Raw genomic sequence first — 17,318 nt, 5'->3', positions numbered from 1 at the left:
ACTAGTCCAGAATGTTCAGAATGTATTCTAGAAAATCAGCAGAACATTTTCTTAAACGGCTGTTTATAAAAAATGTAATAGAAATTAACTTTCACTTTGTTAAACACCCTATGAGTTGTTGGTCTTCAAATATCTGAGTAGCCAACATGCTTTGAGCACCTGCTAAGTGTCAGTGGCATCAGGAAACTGAGGAAACTGCAGAGCAGAAAGGTAAAATACTTGCCCGGGTCAAACGTTAAGGAAGTGATAGAACACGGGATTGAGCCGAAGTATCTTTCTCAAGGACTCATGTTCTATCATTCATCAGTCAATCTGCTTCTGAGACACTATAGTTCATGGATCCATTCCATGATATTTTACAGAGTATCTCAATTTCATTGCCAACACGACCCTGCAAGAGTTGTGTTGTCATCTCGGCTTTTATATATAAAGAAGCTGAGACGGAGAACTGACATTACTTATTCAGATTTACAAAAGCTGGGAAATCATGGAAGCAAAATACCAACACAGTTCTGTACAACTTCCAGACGCATATCCTTTTTACCCATCAAGACAGCAGATTTTGAAGAACTGGGCATCATTAAGAAAATGGTAACTGGGTGAACATCAAGCTCTAAATTAACTAATATTAAATTTTCTCATGGGAACTTTAATAAAATAGCCCTCAAGACAAAAGATGATTGTTTTCAATGACTAAACATTGTCAGAAAACTTTATTTTAATCAAAAATATACACACACTCACACACCAGACCTGTGGCCTTTCCCTACCCCAGATATTATTGTTGGTGTTCTCTTGCTTCCCTCCCTCTTTCCCTTCTTCTGTCTCAGTCTCTTTTCTCTGTTTCTGTCTCTGTGTCTCGCTCTTCCTCCCTCCCCCCGTCCCCTTCCCAATCTTTAAATTCCAGCTGTACAAAAAGGTTACAAAGGTTCCTGCTGCCCCCTAGTGGTCTTATTTTGGAAGCGGCAGTCACATTAGGAAAATCAACAAAACCCTTACAGACAATAATAATAAAATGACAGTTAACAGGGAAGTTCCCTGGCCGTCCAGTGGTTAGGACTGGGCGCTTTCAGTGCCGAGGGCCCGCGTTCAATCCCTGGTTGGGGAACTAAGATCCGGCAAGACACGCGGGACGGCCAAAAAAAAAAAAAAATGACACTTACAGTCCTTTAGAATTTTTGGAGACAGTGGGCCATGGAGGTAAGAGGAAACCGCCTGCGATCACTGACAAGTTATTTGCCCTCACAGAGTTTCAGCAAATACACCCATAAAGTGGAGGTTAAAATGTCTCTTCCTTATAGTTGTGTTGTGGGTTAAGATAACATACCAAAAGGTCTTGAAGCACAGTGCACTCTCCAGAAAAGGTAATTATTATCACATCATTTATTTTTGACAACTCTACAAGGTTAAGGAAACTGAAGCTCAGCACAGCTTGCAGGGTTTTTTTTTTAAGTAAACTCAGCTACCAACCTGTAGAATGAGACCCATAATCCAAGTTTTCGGACTCTAATTTTATTTCTCTTCATGAAACCTCAGTATCCCAAATTAACAGTTGATACAAGGAATCTTAAGAATTATTAAAATCTTAAAGGGATATTTTCATACACTACTCATGTTTTCAATGACGTCCAAAACTATATACATTTCATTGGTAAGTGATCACATCTCTAAATTGTGTCTTAAAATTGCAAGAAGAAAAGCACACAAAGATTTGTGTCCAAAACATGTTCGTAAGTCATTGTTTATAATAGTACAAAGTTGAAAACAGGCTAAATGTAATACATTTATTCAATAAACTTTGGTACAAATAACAATGTTTTGGTACAAATAATAATGTTTTTATTTATTAAAAAATTTCTCAGTGCCAGGTGCTGTTAAAGGGTTATAAATGTATGAAAGCATTCAGAGAGGTAAGTACTATTATTATCTCCCCTTAACAAATGAGGAGGGACTTCCCTGGTGGTTCAGTAGTTAAGACTCCGGGCTTCCACTGCAGGGGGCCCGGGTTCGATCCCTGGTCAGGGAACTAAGGTCCTGCATGCTGCACGGTGAGACCGAAAAAACAAAACAAAACAAAAAACCAAATGAGGAAACTGAGGAACAGAGAAGCTTAGTACTTTGCATGAGGTCAAACATCAAGTAGGAGAGCCAGGAATTGAACTGACGTGTCTTTTTCAAGAGTCCGTGTCCTATTCACCAATCTGTTTTTGTGACAGTATAGTCCATGGATCCACCCCATATTTCACTGATGGTAGAATATTGTACAGCCATAAAAAAACATGTTTTCAGTAAGTATTAAGTTACATGCGGACATGCTTACATTAAAACATTAAGAGAAATCAACTATACCTCAATTTTTTAAAAAAGGAAACATAAGATATAGAAGAAAAAAAATAAGGGAAAAAAACAGCATGCAAAATTGCACACATTATTTCAGTCCTAGAACGTGTGTGTGTGTGTGTGTGTGTGTGTGTGTGTGTGCAAAACCAAAATCTAAATCTAAATAGTACCTTTCCCCAGATGATGGGTTATGGGTAATTTGGTTTCCTCCTTTATACTTTTCTAGATATTCTGAACTTTTGTTATGAGACATAACTGCTGTGATTATCAGAAAATTTAGTGTAAAAATATTTACTGCTGCTGAAAAAAATACCAGAATTTCCGAGAACAAGATTTCATTTCCCTTCACAGTTAAATAATGAAAGTGTTAAGTGGGAAAGATTTGCAAGAAAAACAATTACCCCAAGGACTGGGAACAGAGGAAGGATGTTCAGACTAGAAAGGGAAGTGTCTAAGAGAGAGGGTTTCATAGGACATTTATGCTAAATGAACTCAACACCCTGGAACCTGTTCTTGATCGATGTCACCTACTTTTGAGTGCTGTCAGCTGCTCAGAGGCTGTCTTCTGACAGTAGTCATTTGGATTCGCCCCAGACTGAAATAGTGTGGATTGAGAATCTGATGCCTTTAGAAGAGAAAACATAGAAGATCTGTCATCTGAACAGGTATAATTTCTAGAGTGGACGATTTCAAATGTGCAGTGGAAAAGCAGCAAAGAGAGCTTTCTTTTTGGCAGTAACCCTACTGTTTTGCTTTGTGGCAGTCCCTTCTGGGCAGGGCCTATCAGCAGTACCAGATGAGCCTAGCATAGGCCAACCTTGAGGTGGTATCTTCCCAGGAACCTGCACGAGCCAATCATATCACTCAAAGGCTGCAGCTCAAGATAAAACCACTTGGCCCCAAACACCATACAGTGCATGCCTTTGCCTGCTGCCTTTTCTTTTCTTTTATTTATTTACTTATTCATTTTTCGCTGCCTGGGGTCTTCGTTGCTGCATGTGGGTTTTCTCCAGTTGCGGAGAGCGGGGGCTGCTCGTTGTTGCGGTGCACTCGGGGCTACTCGTTGTTGCGGTGCGCTCGGGCTCTAGGCTTGGGGCTTCAGTAGTGGCGCAGGAGATTTGGTGCTCCGCGGCACGTGGGATCTTCCCTGACCAGGTCTCGAACCCGTGTCCCCTGCATTGGCAGGCGGATTCTTAACCACTGTGCCACCTAGGAAGCCCCTTCCTGCCTTCTTAAGAAAGTTAAGGCTAAGCTGGTGAGCCAGACCTGTAACAAGACTTTGGAATTTCCCTGCATAGAGACTAGATCAGGATTTTTTTAAGTCGGAAACTAATTTGAGTTCACTTCAGAATTCCTTATTTGGTGCACAAGTCTGGCTGTTCAACAGAGATTTCAGCTTTGCAAGTGAGTTCGAGTTGATTTCTTCCCTTGGAAACTGCTAGTTGGTGGCGGTCAGCAGACGTCTCAACATAGACATAGGTGAGGAAGGTTCTTGCTGAGACTCAACCCCAAGAAAACCCCAAAGGAGCACCCTGAGAACTGATTTCAGGATGAAGCTGCAGGGGCGAAGAAGTGCTTTGAACACCAACAAATACTGCCCTTTGACCAACAGATGCAGGAGGAGTCTTCTTCCAAATACTGCAGCCCCTGAGGTGAGAATCTGGCTCCTAAGAGGGCAACTTCCTCTCCTGCTGCTGTGCTCAAGTCTGCAGAGACCCACGGTGAGTTACCACGGAGGAGGTGATCTCTTTATGATCAGGGCTCCAGTGGTGCAACCTTTAGATGACCTTTAGTCCCTTGGGATGTAATTTCACTTAGACATTTTAACTAACACGTAATGCTGGCAAAGAGGGTTGAAAACGATTATTTAAAATTATGGAGTTCTTTACAGTTTACAGATTTGGCATCACAGAAGCTAGAGGCATAGCATTTTTTTCTTGATTCTCCATAAAATTTAAGTAAAACATTGCTTCTGTAGGACAAATAATGCAAAATCAACCAAGTCTATTTGGCTTTATCCTGTATCATATGGATCAACTCAAAAGACGTATTATAAAGTTCTCTATAATGAAAAATAACCTAATGTTAAGAGAAAACAGTTTCAGTGAGCCCAGACGCTTGCATCTTCCCATACATAGAAAAGCACTAAATTCCTTAATTTTAATGTCTGGTTTTCTTTAATTAACAGTAATCTTTTGATGTTCCGAGTACGTGCCCTTTGTTACAAAACTCCTATGTATCCGAGCTCCCCCCTCACTTCCTCAGAGCAGTTCTCTCGGGGTTACGTGAGATGCCATCTCCCGGGCTTGAAGTCCTAAAAATTCCCACTGAATGAAACATAGCTCTCAACTTTAAAAAAAAAAAAAGAAAGAAGACAGAATACCCATTTGATATCTAGTAATAGATTAAAGTTTTGGAGTTCACAAGGTTTGATAGAAGATATTTTTTATTTTGTTTTGGCTTAAATAGATTCTGTAGAATTATTTGCAAATCTGCTCTAAAGAATTATCGGTTAAAATCATTTAAGCAGTCTTAAAATTTTGTTCCAGTTTACACACAACTAGATGACTTCTCACCATAAATAACATAGTAAAAATACCAAATGGTATGCTTTTGAGTTCCAGCTACAACACTGTTGACATTCACTGGATGGAATTTTATCTCTTAATATGTTCCTTAGTAAGTACTGTTTATTAGGAAAGTATCATTTCTTTGCCCAGAAGGAAACACCTTGAAATTAAGATAACTGAAAAATATGGCTCTCAATTATAGATGGATGAGACTTAAAGAACTTGTCTTCAAATCTCTAACTTTAATTTAATATGCACTGGGTATCAATAAGTAATATTCCATTGGCTACCCATGAGAAAATGTCTTTTTCCTACTCCTGATTTCTAAGAAGAAGGACATTACCAGGAACCCCACTGACCTCTGTCCAACCCTCTCCTCACATCGCTCCCCTGGAGGTGGACAGACGTTACTTGACTGGTAACGTCAGGAAGAATAACTGGATATGCTGTGTTTGCTCTTCTTCCTCCTGGGAATTAACCCAATGGCAAAAGGCATGAGTTCTGTGTTCCTCCCATGGCAAGAATCTCACCTGGACAGGTTGCAATCCAATACTGCCTGCAGCTAAGTGGGCAAGTCAGCTCATTCTGGGGTTTACCCTTAACAAGCCCACCAGCCATCAGACCTAAAGATGGGTGCTCCAACATGTTCTCATTCAGTAGTAAAAATTATATTTTAGCCTTCATATTTCAAGTCCTGAGCAGAGGAGAGGGTTGTCATTTACTGGGGGCCCCCTTGGAGAACCCAACTCATCACTTAAGTCTTTTCTTAAATCAAAGCCAAAGGCTTAATATAGGTTTTAGGTATTCATAAAAGAGGTATTACTTATAACACCTGTGTGAGAATGTGAAGGGGTTAGGAGAGGAAACAGATAGTATAATTAAACTTTGATTATTAATTTTTTTCTTCAAAATACTCAATATGCAAAAAGACTTTTCACTGATACAAAAAGGGTCACTTCCTCCATGGGGAGATGAGGTTTTTTTGTGCTTTCAGTAATATTTGTCAAACCAAATTCAACATCTAGCATGGGTCACAGATATAGGAAGGACTGGATCAGTGTAATGGTTATGAGTGAAAATTACTTCAGCAAATACTGATTTTGAGCAGACAACTCAGTCTTATACAGTGTAGCAAATCTGCTACCACACCGTAAAAATTAAAAAAACAGAAACCTCCATTAAATAGAGTCGGGAGACCAGAAAGGGGAGCTCTCATGCCCTGCGGCATAGCAGAGTCTAACAGGAAGAAGAAAAACACCTCTTCTTTCCTGGCAAGGACTGGGCGAATGTAAAGCCATGAACTCTCTGTTTACTATACCCTCCCATCTTCCTTTTCTTCTCTATGAAAGCATTCTTCTTCCCTTGCCCTGTAGGGACTTGTACACGGCGCACCGCAGTTGCAGAACCTGAATTGCAACTCTCTGCTGATCCTGAATAGACCTATCTTTGCTGGAGAAATACCTGGCACGCTATTTACTTCAGGTCAACAAGATTCACCATCGAATTTGAAAAATTAAAATCAAGATTTTTCTTTCCTTATAGGTCGCAGTTAAAATTGACTTTGACTTGGCACCCGGTTCCTTTGATGATCAGTACCAAGGCTGCAGCCAACAAGTCATGGAGGACCTGATTCAAGGGGATTATTTTACGAAAGAACTAGAATCTCGTAGGAATTACCACAGGGTCTGGCAACGTGCACACTTAGACTGGTTGACACAAGGAAAAGCTCTCCCTGAGAACATGACTGTTACACATGCTGTGGCCATCTTGGTTTATTCGTCGAACGGCAGTGTTCGTTCAGACTTCTCCAGAGCCATGGCCAGTGCTGCTGGGTCTCCCCAGCAATATAAACGTTCATTCCATTTCAAATATCTACACTACTACCTGACCACGGCAATCCAGCTGCTGAGGAAAGAGATTGTCACAAGGAATGACTCTCTGTGTTATGAGGTGCACCATGAGGTGAAGGGCGTTTACTTGGAAGCCCCCATGGGTGCCACCATTCGCTTTGGCCAATTCCTCTCCACCTCTTTCCTGAGAGAAGAGGCACAGAAGTTTGGGGACCAAACTCTATTTACCATATTGACCTGCCTGGGGGCACCTGTACAAGACTTCTCTCTCAAAAAGGAGGTCCTGGTCCCTCCGTATGAGCTGTTTGAAGTTGTAAATACGAGCTACCACCCAAGAGGAAATTGGTTGCAACTGCAGTCAACTGGGACCCAGAGTGCGTATAACTGTCAGCTGCTAAAAGGTATTGTTATTGATCCAAATGGAATCCACTCTTACCAGGATTGCAGGCCACCATTCATTTTTTAATCTTTTCAAAGAAATATTTATTTATTTATTTTAATTTTTTTTCTTTTTTTAATTTTTATTGGAGTATAGTTGATTTACAATGTTGTGTTAGTTTTCAGGTGTACAGCAAAGCGAATCAGTTATACATATACATATATCCACTCTCTTTTAGATTCTTTTCCTATATACGTCACTAGAGAGTATTGAGTAGAGTTCCCTGTGTTATACAGTAGGTCCTTATTAGTTATCTATTTTATATATAGTAGGGTGTATACATCAATCCCAATCTCCCAATTTATCCCTCCCCCCATTTTCCCTCCTGGTAACCATAAATTTGTTTTCTACATCCCTATTCTTTTATAAAAGTTGTTTTTCTGAGTGAGCTTGGGGGAAAAAGCCAAAAACATGGATATTGGCCTTCAGTAATGGTGGAATTGGCAGATTAGAGAAGACTCACCTTGTTTCTTGGTTTCTGCTCTCTTCTTTCTCCTCAGCTACCTGTAGGAAAATGTGCTTTGCAATGGCCCAGATATACAGGGCATTCTAGACAGAGAGAGTAAGTATCTCTACTGGAAAAGGGAGTGCATAAAACATAGCATTTTACCTTCTCCCTCAAGCTCATTTTTTGTCACGGTCATTTCATGAACAAGAAGTGTTAAAAATAAAGCAGGAGGTGTGATTAATTCATCCACTCCTATCTTTTAATCGTCTTCTCTGTTCCAGGAACTGGGATAGGAGGACCCAGGCGATACAAAATGAATAAAGCAAAATTACTATCCTAAGGAGGATTTTTAGTCTAATGAGAAGTGGAAATATGAACAAGTGTCTACACACAAAAGCACTAAGTATACACCAGATGTTTAAGCAATGGTTATTGTTGCTCGGTGAAGGAAGACGCTCGTTCTCTCTGGGGAAAGTGAGAAGCCTTCACAATAGGAGACCACGTGGGACTTGAAGTAGGAATGGGGATTTTCAGTGAAAAAAGAGAGAAAAAGTCATTTCAAGCAGAAAAAGCATATACTGAATCACAGAGATTTCAAACAGCCTGGTATCTTCAGGGAAATTTTGAAATTCTGGATGGCCGGAATGTAGGGTGTGTAGGACAGAGGAAGAGGCCAAGAGTAGAAAGGAAGTAGGACACTGATAGGGGCTGGAGAGTTCTGATGGGGCCAGATTGCTTTAAAAAAACCTCTTGTATTCCATGCCAAGGACTTTCAAACTTCATGCTGTAAGTAGTGAGAAACCATTAGAAGTCTGTAAGGAGTGGAGTATCAATCAGATCAGTATTGTAGCAAGAGCCTTGATGATATTGTGAAAAATGAACCAAAGCAGGAGAAATTAGAGTTATCACAATAAAAATACATGTTAGTCTCTTTTTAGAAAAACATGTGGCTGATTCCATTTTATCTTTGTATGTTGCCAGCCACAGTCGTTTGACGGAGCAAATGCTGCGCAAATTCGATAGCAGATGCCGTACCCTGTTTGATTCAGAAAGAGGAAGACTGTCCTTATCCACATGCGCATTCCTTTACACTCAAAGTCAACTGCAACCCAGCTACAGGGTCTACCTTTGAAATATTCCCGAATCTTCCTCTACTCCATCATCACTGCTGCTGTTAATAATTCAGCCTGTCTGCGTTTCTCAACACATCAGGGCTGCAGTGCTGCAAACGTCCTCAAACTGGCATCCACACTGAGGTCAAGGTCCTGCTCACTCTGGCCTATCTGTAAGGCCAGAGACAGTCATTTCCATTAACTGATAAGTAACACTCTGCTTATTCCAACATCCTGGAGCGGTACTAGATTGATGCAAACATGAACAATGGGAGAAGGGAGGTGGCATGTTTTTCTTATCTGAGAATCCTTCACTGGGAGGGAGTGAGGTCAGTGGTCTCCCCAGCCCTGTTTTTCCAGATGGCTGCTGCTGCCCACTTGACTTCTGACCAATCACCTGGACTAACCATTAACCTCAGCCTGGGGAATTCACAGAATCTAATTTCTCATGAAACTGGAATCCTCTCAGCAAACTGTTTCTTCTCCTTTCGATTTTTTCACCAGCAGAAGCCACAAACTATTCTATGTCCCCAAAAGTCCCTATGAGCCAGTGACTTACGTTTCCTCTCCGGTTCCCTTTTAATCTGACAGACGCAATATGTGAAAAACAACATGAAGCCGTTTAAAATGGGTCAGCCAGGGACACTGCAGTTCTCCCGATGAAGAGACAGTAGATTAAAGAGCAGAGCTTCCCCAGTCCTTCAATGTATTTCAAAATTGCTTCCATTAAGTTGTAACTGAAGTTCTCAAGTTCAAAGAGTTCCTAGGAATCTGTGGCCTTCGAAGAGTCAAAAGGTCAAATTGGTAGCATAACTCATTGAGGGGAGTGAGTTCGCAAAAGAAAAATTGTTTAAGACATTCTAAACTGATAGCTTTTTCTTCTAATTCTTCTCTCACCCCTCACATGACCTATACTTGTTACCATAGAAACATGTTTTCAGGCCCCGTGGAAGACTTAAAATATGTTATGTTAGTTATTTGTCCTTAACTGTTGCTTCCTTCAGCAAAATAATCTGTGCCAAAAATCTGTAGACACACAAATACATGCTCTGTTCTGTATCATTGGGTTCACAAAGAAGAGGGGTTTATTTGCGAAAATGTTTCACATAACTAAAATTCTTAAGCATGCTTCTAGAAAAAAATGTAGCCAATTGTTTGTAGTCAGTGTGGTTTTACATGTTAATCTTGCCAGTTACTAGCAGTGGGAATACAGGCAAATGGCTTAGTCTCTCTGTGCCTCAGTTTCTTTATATGTAAATGGGAATAATTTTTAAAAATAAAACTTACCTTGTAAGATGCCGGTGAAGAGAAAATGAAGGAACGCATGCAAAAGCTCTTAGAACCGTACGTGACACATGTAAGTAAGTAATCAAAACTCTTTGGCTACTATTACTATTACTATTATAAGTCTTTATTTTATTAACTTACTGTTTCCTATTTTCTTTTACTCTGGGTTTCAGTTATCCCAAAGTAATTTTCCCAATTTGTGGCATCACACTTACCTTGAGGTAGCATGTCTGTCTCAGACGAATGGATGAAAGAATGAGTAATTGGATGAATCTGGAGACCACAGGGCATGATGGGTAGAGCAGAGATGGTGGAACCAGTGAGAGCTGGGCATATGTTAGTAGCTCTGTGGCCTTGTGCAAATGACAACTCTGAACCTGTTTCTTCATTTATAATATGGGGGCAATACGTGCCTGGAGGGAATGTTGTGATAGCACTTGTTACCCACCCTCTCAAACACAATTGAAAAATTCTGGGAAAGTACTTTGCACATGGAGCTGGGATAACAGTTTAATGGCACAAATGTCTACTTCAGTAATATTGACAGTTAGAATAGAAAGAAAGGAAGAGACAGAAGAAACACATGTTTTTTTGGCTATGCCATGCGGCTTGCGGGATCTTAGTTCCCCCACCAGGAATCGGACCCGGGACCCCTTCAGTGGAAGCACGGAGTCTTAACCACTGGACCACCAGGGAAGTCCCATAGACAATATTCTAAAAGAATAACACTCATCACTCTAAATTTTGACAGAAAGAGGTTATAGATAACATTTACCACCAAATAAGATTAACTAGATATACTGCATGTCACTTTTACTTTTTTTTTTTTGCTTTTTTTGAAGAGATTGAATACGTATTTCTGAACAATCTAACTCACAGATTCAGACTTCATGAGATAAAAGGCATAATATTATGCATTTCTCCCCAGACTGTATACCTGAGGCAGAGGTGACCAAATTCAGGTTATAATACACCAATAAAATGGTATTTGTATAGAAATTTAGTTTACAAAAGGCTTTCACACACATTATCTGTTTAATTCTTACAACCACCTGTACTTTGGGCTATTGACCCCCCTATAATGATGTGAACACTGAGGATTAGAAAGGTTAAATGGTTTTTGTAAGATTATTCAAGCAGGTTATAAATAACAAAAGTGAGACCGTTTCCCATTTTTTCTGACAAAAAGTCCAGGACAATTTTCTCTGTAGGTCACTTTCAGGAGATTTATTTTGTCATTCAAAAATGTTATTGAGAACCTAAAATTGGCTTCAATCTTCTGTGCTCTGACTATTGACATTATAAACACACTTCACATTCATATAAATATACAAATATGTTCACATAAATGTATATATAACAAGATAATAGTTGATCTTTTCACATGCATTTAACTAGTGTTTTTCATCTTAACCTATTTTATTACATTATTAAAGATTGATGGCCATGACCTACTGAACTGATGTCACAAACCATTAATGGAATCACAACCTCCAATTTGAAAAGTACTGTCCTAGGGACAGAGGGAATAAAAAGCATTGAATAGTCTAGAAGAAAAGTAAAGACAAATACAAAAGTAAAGTTAATGTGAGTTGTTCTGAAATGAGAAATTTTATAGACTGTAATTAATTTAATTCACAGATTTTTTCATTTATTCTCCTAAATATATTGTCTGCCTGTGTGAAAACAATAATAATAATAATAATGTGAGGTAGAAATGATAATGACCATATGAGAGGTACAGAAAAAGTATCAAGAGAGTTAGGAAAGAAAAGTTACTTTAACCTGAGAAAATAAAATTAAAATAAGCTATTTTTAATATCCTAGTTATTATGAAGGGTGCTTAAGAGGTGATTTTGAAGGGTGAGTATGATTACCACATAGTAATATCTCTGTTTTTCTCTTACTTGAACATTAGCATAATCACAATGAAGCAAAGTGAAGAGTAGTAGTGGTGATCATAGTATTTCCAAAAGCCTGGAGGCGCTCTCATTTTACAGATGAGAAAACTGAGGCCTAGTGAAAGTAACAAAAATGATCACAGTCAAGCATCTAGGGGTAGAGCTTCAATACCAAAGCCAATCACACCCTCAAATCATAATCTTTCTCCGTTATATTGTTTCCTTGTCAATCAGTTGCTGACAACTCTTCAGTAGAATCTTATCCCACGAAACAGTGAGAAAGGGTGGGGTTAGAGGTCCTTGTGATCTCTAGCCTCAATGAAGAGAAAATAAAACAGAAAATGCTTAAGAATCATTTAAAGGAGTGACCTGCTAAAGTGGTATTGATTGTTCCTAGGTCCCTGTGAGAATTCAGATAATACAATTTTAACACAAACTTTGACAAAAGCTTAGAAATAAGTATGCATTATTAATTTCTCTTATATAAGAAAAGTGGGGTTTTGAAAATTACTGTTGGTAATTTTCCAAATAGAAATTCCAGGAAACTCAAGGGATCTTATATATTATGTGGAAGCAATGGAAAAGTATTTCCTCAACATCTGATCATCCTATCAAACAATATGGTCATCAAACAATTGAGGCAATCATAGAGTTGAATGATTTTCTACCTCAAATGTCTTTTATATGCTAAATAATCAGCAAAGGCTGGTTGAAAAGGAGATTCCACTCTTTAGAGCATTTTTAAAATTTTACTTATTTATTTTATTTATTTAATTTTTGGCTGCATTGGGTCTTCGTTGCTGCACATGGGCCCTCTCTAGTTGTGGTGAGCGGGGGCTACTCCTCACCACGGTGCACGGGCTTCTCATTGCAGTGTCTTCTCTTGTGGTGGAGCACAGGCTCTAGGCACGCGGGCTCAGTAGTTGTGGCTCGCAGGCTCTAGAGCGCAGGCTCAGCAGCCGTGGCACACAGGCTTTGCTGCTCCGTGGCACGTGGGATCCTCCTGGACCAGGGCTTGAACCCATGTCCCCTGCATTGGCAGGCAGGCTCCTAACCACTGCACCACCAGGGAAGCCCTAGACCATTTTTTTAAAGGTTTACATCTTCCATCTCATTCTATATCCTTATCCCATTGTACTCCCAGTTAGTAGTTACACCTGACAATAATTTTTTATATTTCAGTGTTTCTTCCATCAGCCACATCTTAGTGGCTGCTAACCTTTCCCATGAAGAGTGTGTACGTGTAGGCAGTATACACACACACACACACACACACACACACACACACACACACACACACACACCAAACAGGACTGTGTGAATTGTTTTTGCTCACCTTATAATAAAAAATTTGATGAATGTACATGCAATATATGGAGAGATAATACAGTGGTTAAAAATAGAGCATTGAGCCAGACTGCCTAAGTCTGATGGCTGCCTACACTACTTACTAGATGCGTGATGTTTGACAAGTTTCTTCACATCTCTGTGTCACAGTTTTATCAACTAAAAAATGAGGATAAATGCCTCATAGTTTTTGTGTGGATTAAATGAGTTAATTTATAGCAAGTGCTTAAAATGACCCCAGCACAGAATAAGCCTTTAATCAATGTTCACTTTCATAATGGTGATAAAGATGGTGATAATTAAGATGGGGACGATGGTAACAGAAATAATTCTGCTGTGGATGACGATAAAGATGGGAAATCCGGAGATCCCTACCCCCAACTTGCTGGGTACCCTGAGGTACACCTCTTAACCTCTTGGTACCTGTTTTATCGTCTGCAAAATAAGCAAGCTGTCAGTTAGAGAACTCTAAGAGAGAATTTTTTTTTAAGTGGCTAGCTTCACACTATTTACAATAGCCAGGACATGGAAGCAACCTAAATGCCCATCGACAGAGGAATGGATAAAGAGGATGTGGCACATATATACAATGGAATATTACTCAGCCATAAAAAGGAACGAAATTGGGTCATTTGTAGAGACGTGGATGGACCTAGAGACTGTCAAACAGAGTGAAGTAAGTCAGAAAGAGAAAAACAAATATCATATATTAAAGCATATATGTGGAATCTAGAAAAGTGGTACAGATGAACTGGTTTGCAAGGCAGAAATACAGACACAGATGTAGAGAACAAACATATGGACACCAAGAGGGGAAAGTGGCAGGACGGGCGGGATGAATTGGGAGACTGGGATTGACATGTATACACTAATATGTATAAAATAGATAACTAATAAGAGCCTGCTGTATAAAAAATACATTAATTAATTTTTTAAAAGTGCTAGCTTCAACTATTTTTGTTAGGAATTTTCTAAGTTTAAAAAGTGAACCAAAAGAGAAATGAGGTGGTTTTTTAAAACAATCTCTGCTACCTAAAACATCTCTAACTCTTTTTATGTTTTTTTGTTTTCACAGCTTCCAGCAAAAAGTGCATCCCTATTCCCGTAGTTATTGCTTCTCTCTCATTTTTGACCTGTGTCATCATCTCTTCCAAAAGTAGAGCATAAAAAATGGTTGTGGTTTTTGCCTTCCCTGTACCCTTTTGCTTTATTCCAGTCAGGGCACCCTGAATCCCCGTAGAGAATCATTCCGCCCAGCTATCAACTGATTCAGAGCTGGCTCAGTCCACTGCCTATGGGTAGACCTGTAGGTATATTTCTTCTTCATGGATACAGAGATTCATGTTGGATAGAAATGACTCAGTCTGAGCCTGTGAGACATAATCAGGGTACTTTATTGGGATTGGGGCTGGGTGTGGGGTGGGGGCCACTTTTTATTTTGAGTGGAGAATAGTGAAAGCAGAATATGAGTCTAGAATCGCTAGCAGCTATCTTGCCACTGAGAAGAGAGCCCCTGTCTTCCTGAGAACGGAGCTAACACAATGAAAGAAGAGCTGAGAAATGAAAAGAAAGTGAATCTTGGCGAGAGTCTATGTGCCCCTAAATCCAACTGTGCCTGAAACTGGATACCATGGGCTTTTTCATTACATAAATCAATAAATTATATTTTTGCTTCAATAATTTGAATTAAATTTTCTGTCTCAAACAATTGAAGGAGTGTTATGATGAATACAATGATTTTCCCTTATTTTTTAATTTAATGATCCTAAATATTAGGAACAAATCAGAGACTCTTGAGTTAGAAAGCAAAGGACAAATTCATCAAATGAGAAAGTGTTGAGACCCAGAGGCATATTAAAGGTGTGAAATTTCCTTAGAGATTTTTTTTTCCCTGATGTCAAGCAATTTTATTATTTTAAAAATTTTTTTAGAGATTTTTATCAGCATTCAAGACCAAACCAATGTAGAAACCCAAGAAACAAAAGGGAAAGTTAATGAAAGATGTTAGTGGAGTCTCATTTACTGCCAGTAATGGGGTGTTGCACACAGGTTTCTTCTAAAATATTACAAAAGTTAGAATTTAAACTCATATGTTAATTCACAGAGGACTTTATGGCAAATTAGATTTTAAGCCTTCATCACAAATTTAAGCACATCTGTTAGGAAAACAAGTGTATGTATGTGGAGATAAAGGCGAAAAAAAAATCTAATTACCAAGGAAATATCAAAGATATATTGAGTCCCCATTATGTGCAAACAGTTAAAAAGAAGTATTAAATCATCGAACTTCACAGCTGGGGATGTTCTCCGACTCTTCTTTCAGGTAGTAGACAAGATAAGTGGGGTGATGGGGGATTGCTAGGTCTCCAAAGACCCTACTAATTGGGCTAAATGGGGTGAAGATGAGAGCTAGCTCCATACCTTTGAATTCTGAAAGTCCAGGCTACTTAGCTCCTCTGAGATTTAGATAAGAAGCAAGCATTTTTTTAAAGAGAAAATAGGATTTAAATTTTTAAACGAAAAAATGTTTAGGGCTTCCCTGGTGGCGCAGTGGTTGAGAGTCCGCCTGCCGATGCAGGGGACATGGGTTCGTGCCCCGGTCCGGGAAGATCTTACATGCCGCGGAGTGGCTGGGCCCGTGAGCCATGGCCGCTGAGCCTGCGCGTCCGGAGCCTGTGCTCCGCAGCGGGAGAGGCCACAACAGTGAGAGGCCCGCGTACCGCAAAAAAAAAAAAAAAAAAAAAAAAAAAAAGGTTAAATAGGAAAAATCTTAGGTATTCTCAGAAAGGAAGATTCCAATAGAGAACTAGAGTTAACTGCTTTTAAAGTAAGTAGTAAATTCCATACTTCTTAAAAAGAAAAAAATAAAACTAGAGTTATTGTCTTTCTTATTCTTAAGAAAGTTTCTATTAGGTATCATGTGAAATATGGCAATCTTTTTTTTTAACTGGAGTAAAATCACTTTACAATGTTGTGTTAGTTTCTGCTGTACACCGAAGTGAATCAGCTATATGTATACATATATCCCCTCCCTCTTGGACCTCCCTCCCCACCCCATCCTACCCATCTAGATCATCACAGAGCACCGAGCTGAGCTCCCTGTGCTATACAGCAGGTTCCCACTAGCTATCTATTTTACACATGGTAGTGTATATACGTCAATCCTAATCTCCCAATTCATCCCACTCTTCCCTTCCCTCCTGTGTCCACCCATCTGTTCTCTACGTCTGTGTCTCTATTCCTGCCCTGCAAATAGGTTCATTTGTACCATTTTCTAGATTCCACATACAAGCGTTAATGATACGATACTTGTTTTTCTCTTACTTCACTCTATGACAGACTCTAGGTCCATCACATCTCTTCAAATGACCCAATTTCGTTCCTTTTGATGGCTGAGTAATATTCCATTGTATATATGTACCACATCTTCTTTATCCATTCATCTGTTGATGGACACTTAGGTTGTTTCCACATCCTGGCTATTGTAAGTAGTGCTGCAATGAACATTGTGTCTTTTTGAATTATGGTTTTCTCAGGGTATATGCCCAGTAGTGGGATTGCTGGGTCAGATGGTAGTTCTATTTTTAGTTTTTTAAGGAACCGCCATACTGTTCTGCCCAGTGGCTGTATCAATTTACATTCCCATCAACAGTGTAAGAGGGTTCTCTTTTCTCCACACCCTCTCCAGCATTTATTGTTTGTAGATTTTTTGATGATGGCCATTCTGACCAGTGTGAGGTGATACCTCATTGTAGTTTTGATTTGCATTTCTCTAATAATTAGTGATGTTGAGCAACTTATCATGTACCTCTTGGCCATCTGTATATCTTCTTTGGAGAAATGTCTATTTAGGTCTTCTGCACATTTTTTGATTGGGTTGTTTGTTTTTGAAATATGGCAATCTTGAGAGCATACACTCATTTGCAGTTCATGAGAGCTCAAGACTTTTTGGTAGGCAAATGGATTTGTCTAACTTTTTTCCCCAATACAAGCACATCTCAGAAATCCTACTTCTATTACGGTC

At 39.4% G+C, this 17,318-nt stretch overlaps 1 protein-coding gene across 1 annotated transcript; it reads left to right on the top strand.

The window, feature by feature from the left end:
- The first annotated feature begins 3,684 nt into the window (after positions 1-3,684).
- ART4 (ADP-ribosyltransferase 4 (inactive) (Dombrock blood group)) lies at positions 3,685-14,676 on the top strand. The gene is made up of 3 exons (XM_060026124.1): positions 3,685-4,061; positions 6,453-7,161; positions 14,370-14,676. The coding sequence occupies exons 1-3, from the start codon at positions 3,891-3,893 to the stop codon at positions 14,459-14,461; spliced, it is 972 nt and encodes a 323-aa protein (XP_059882107.1). The 5' UTR covers positions 3,685-3,890; the 3' UTR covers positions 14,462-14,676.
- Positions 14,677-17,318: the final 2,642 nt, after the last annotated feature.

The sequence above is a fragment of the Delphinus delphis genome, chromosome 11 (assembly GCF_949987515.2).
Source record: "Delphinus delphis chromosome 11, mDelDel1.2, whole genome shotgun sequence".
NCBI classification, from domain to species: Eukaryota; Metazoa; Chordata; class Mammalia; order Artiodactyla; family Delphinidae; genus Delphinus; species Delphinus delphis.
This window is presented reverse-complemented; position numbering and strand designations above follow the sequence as displayed.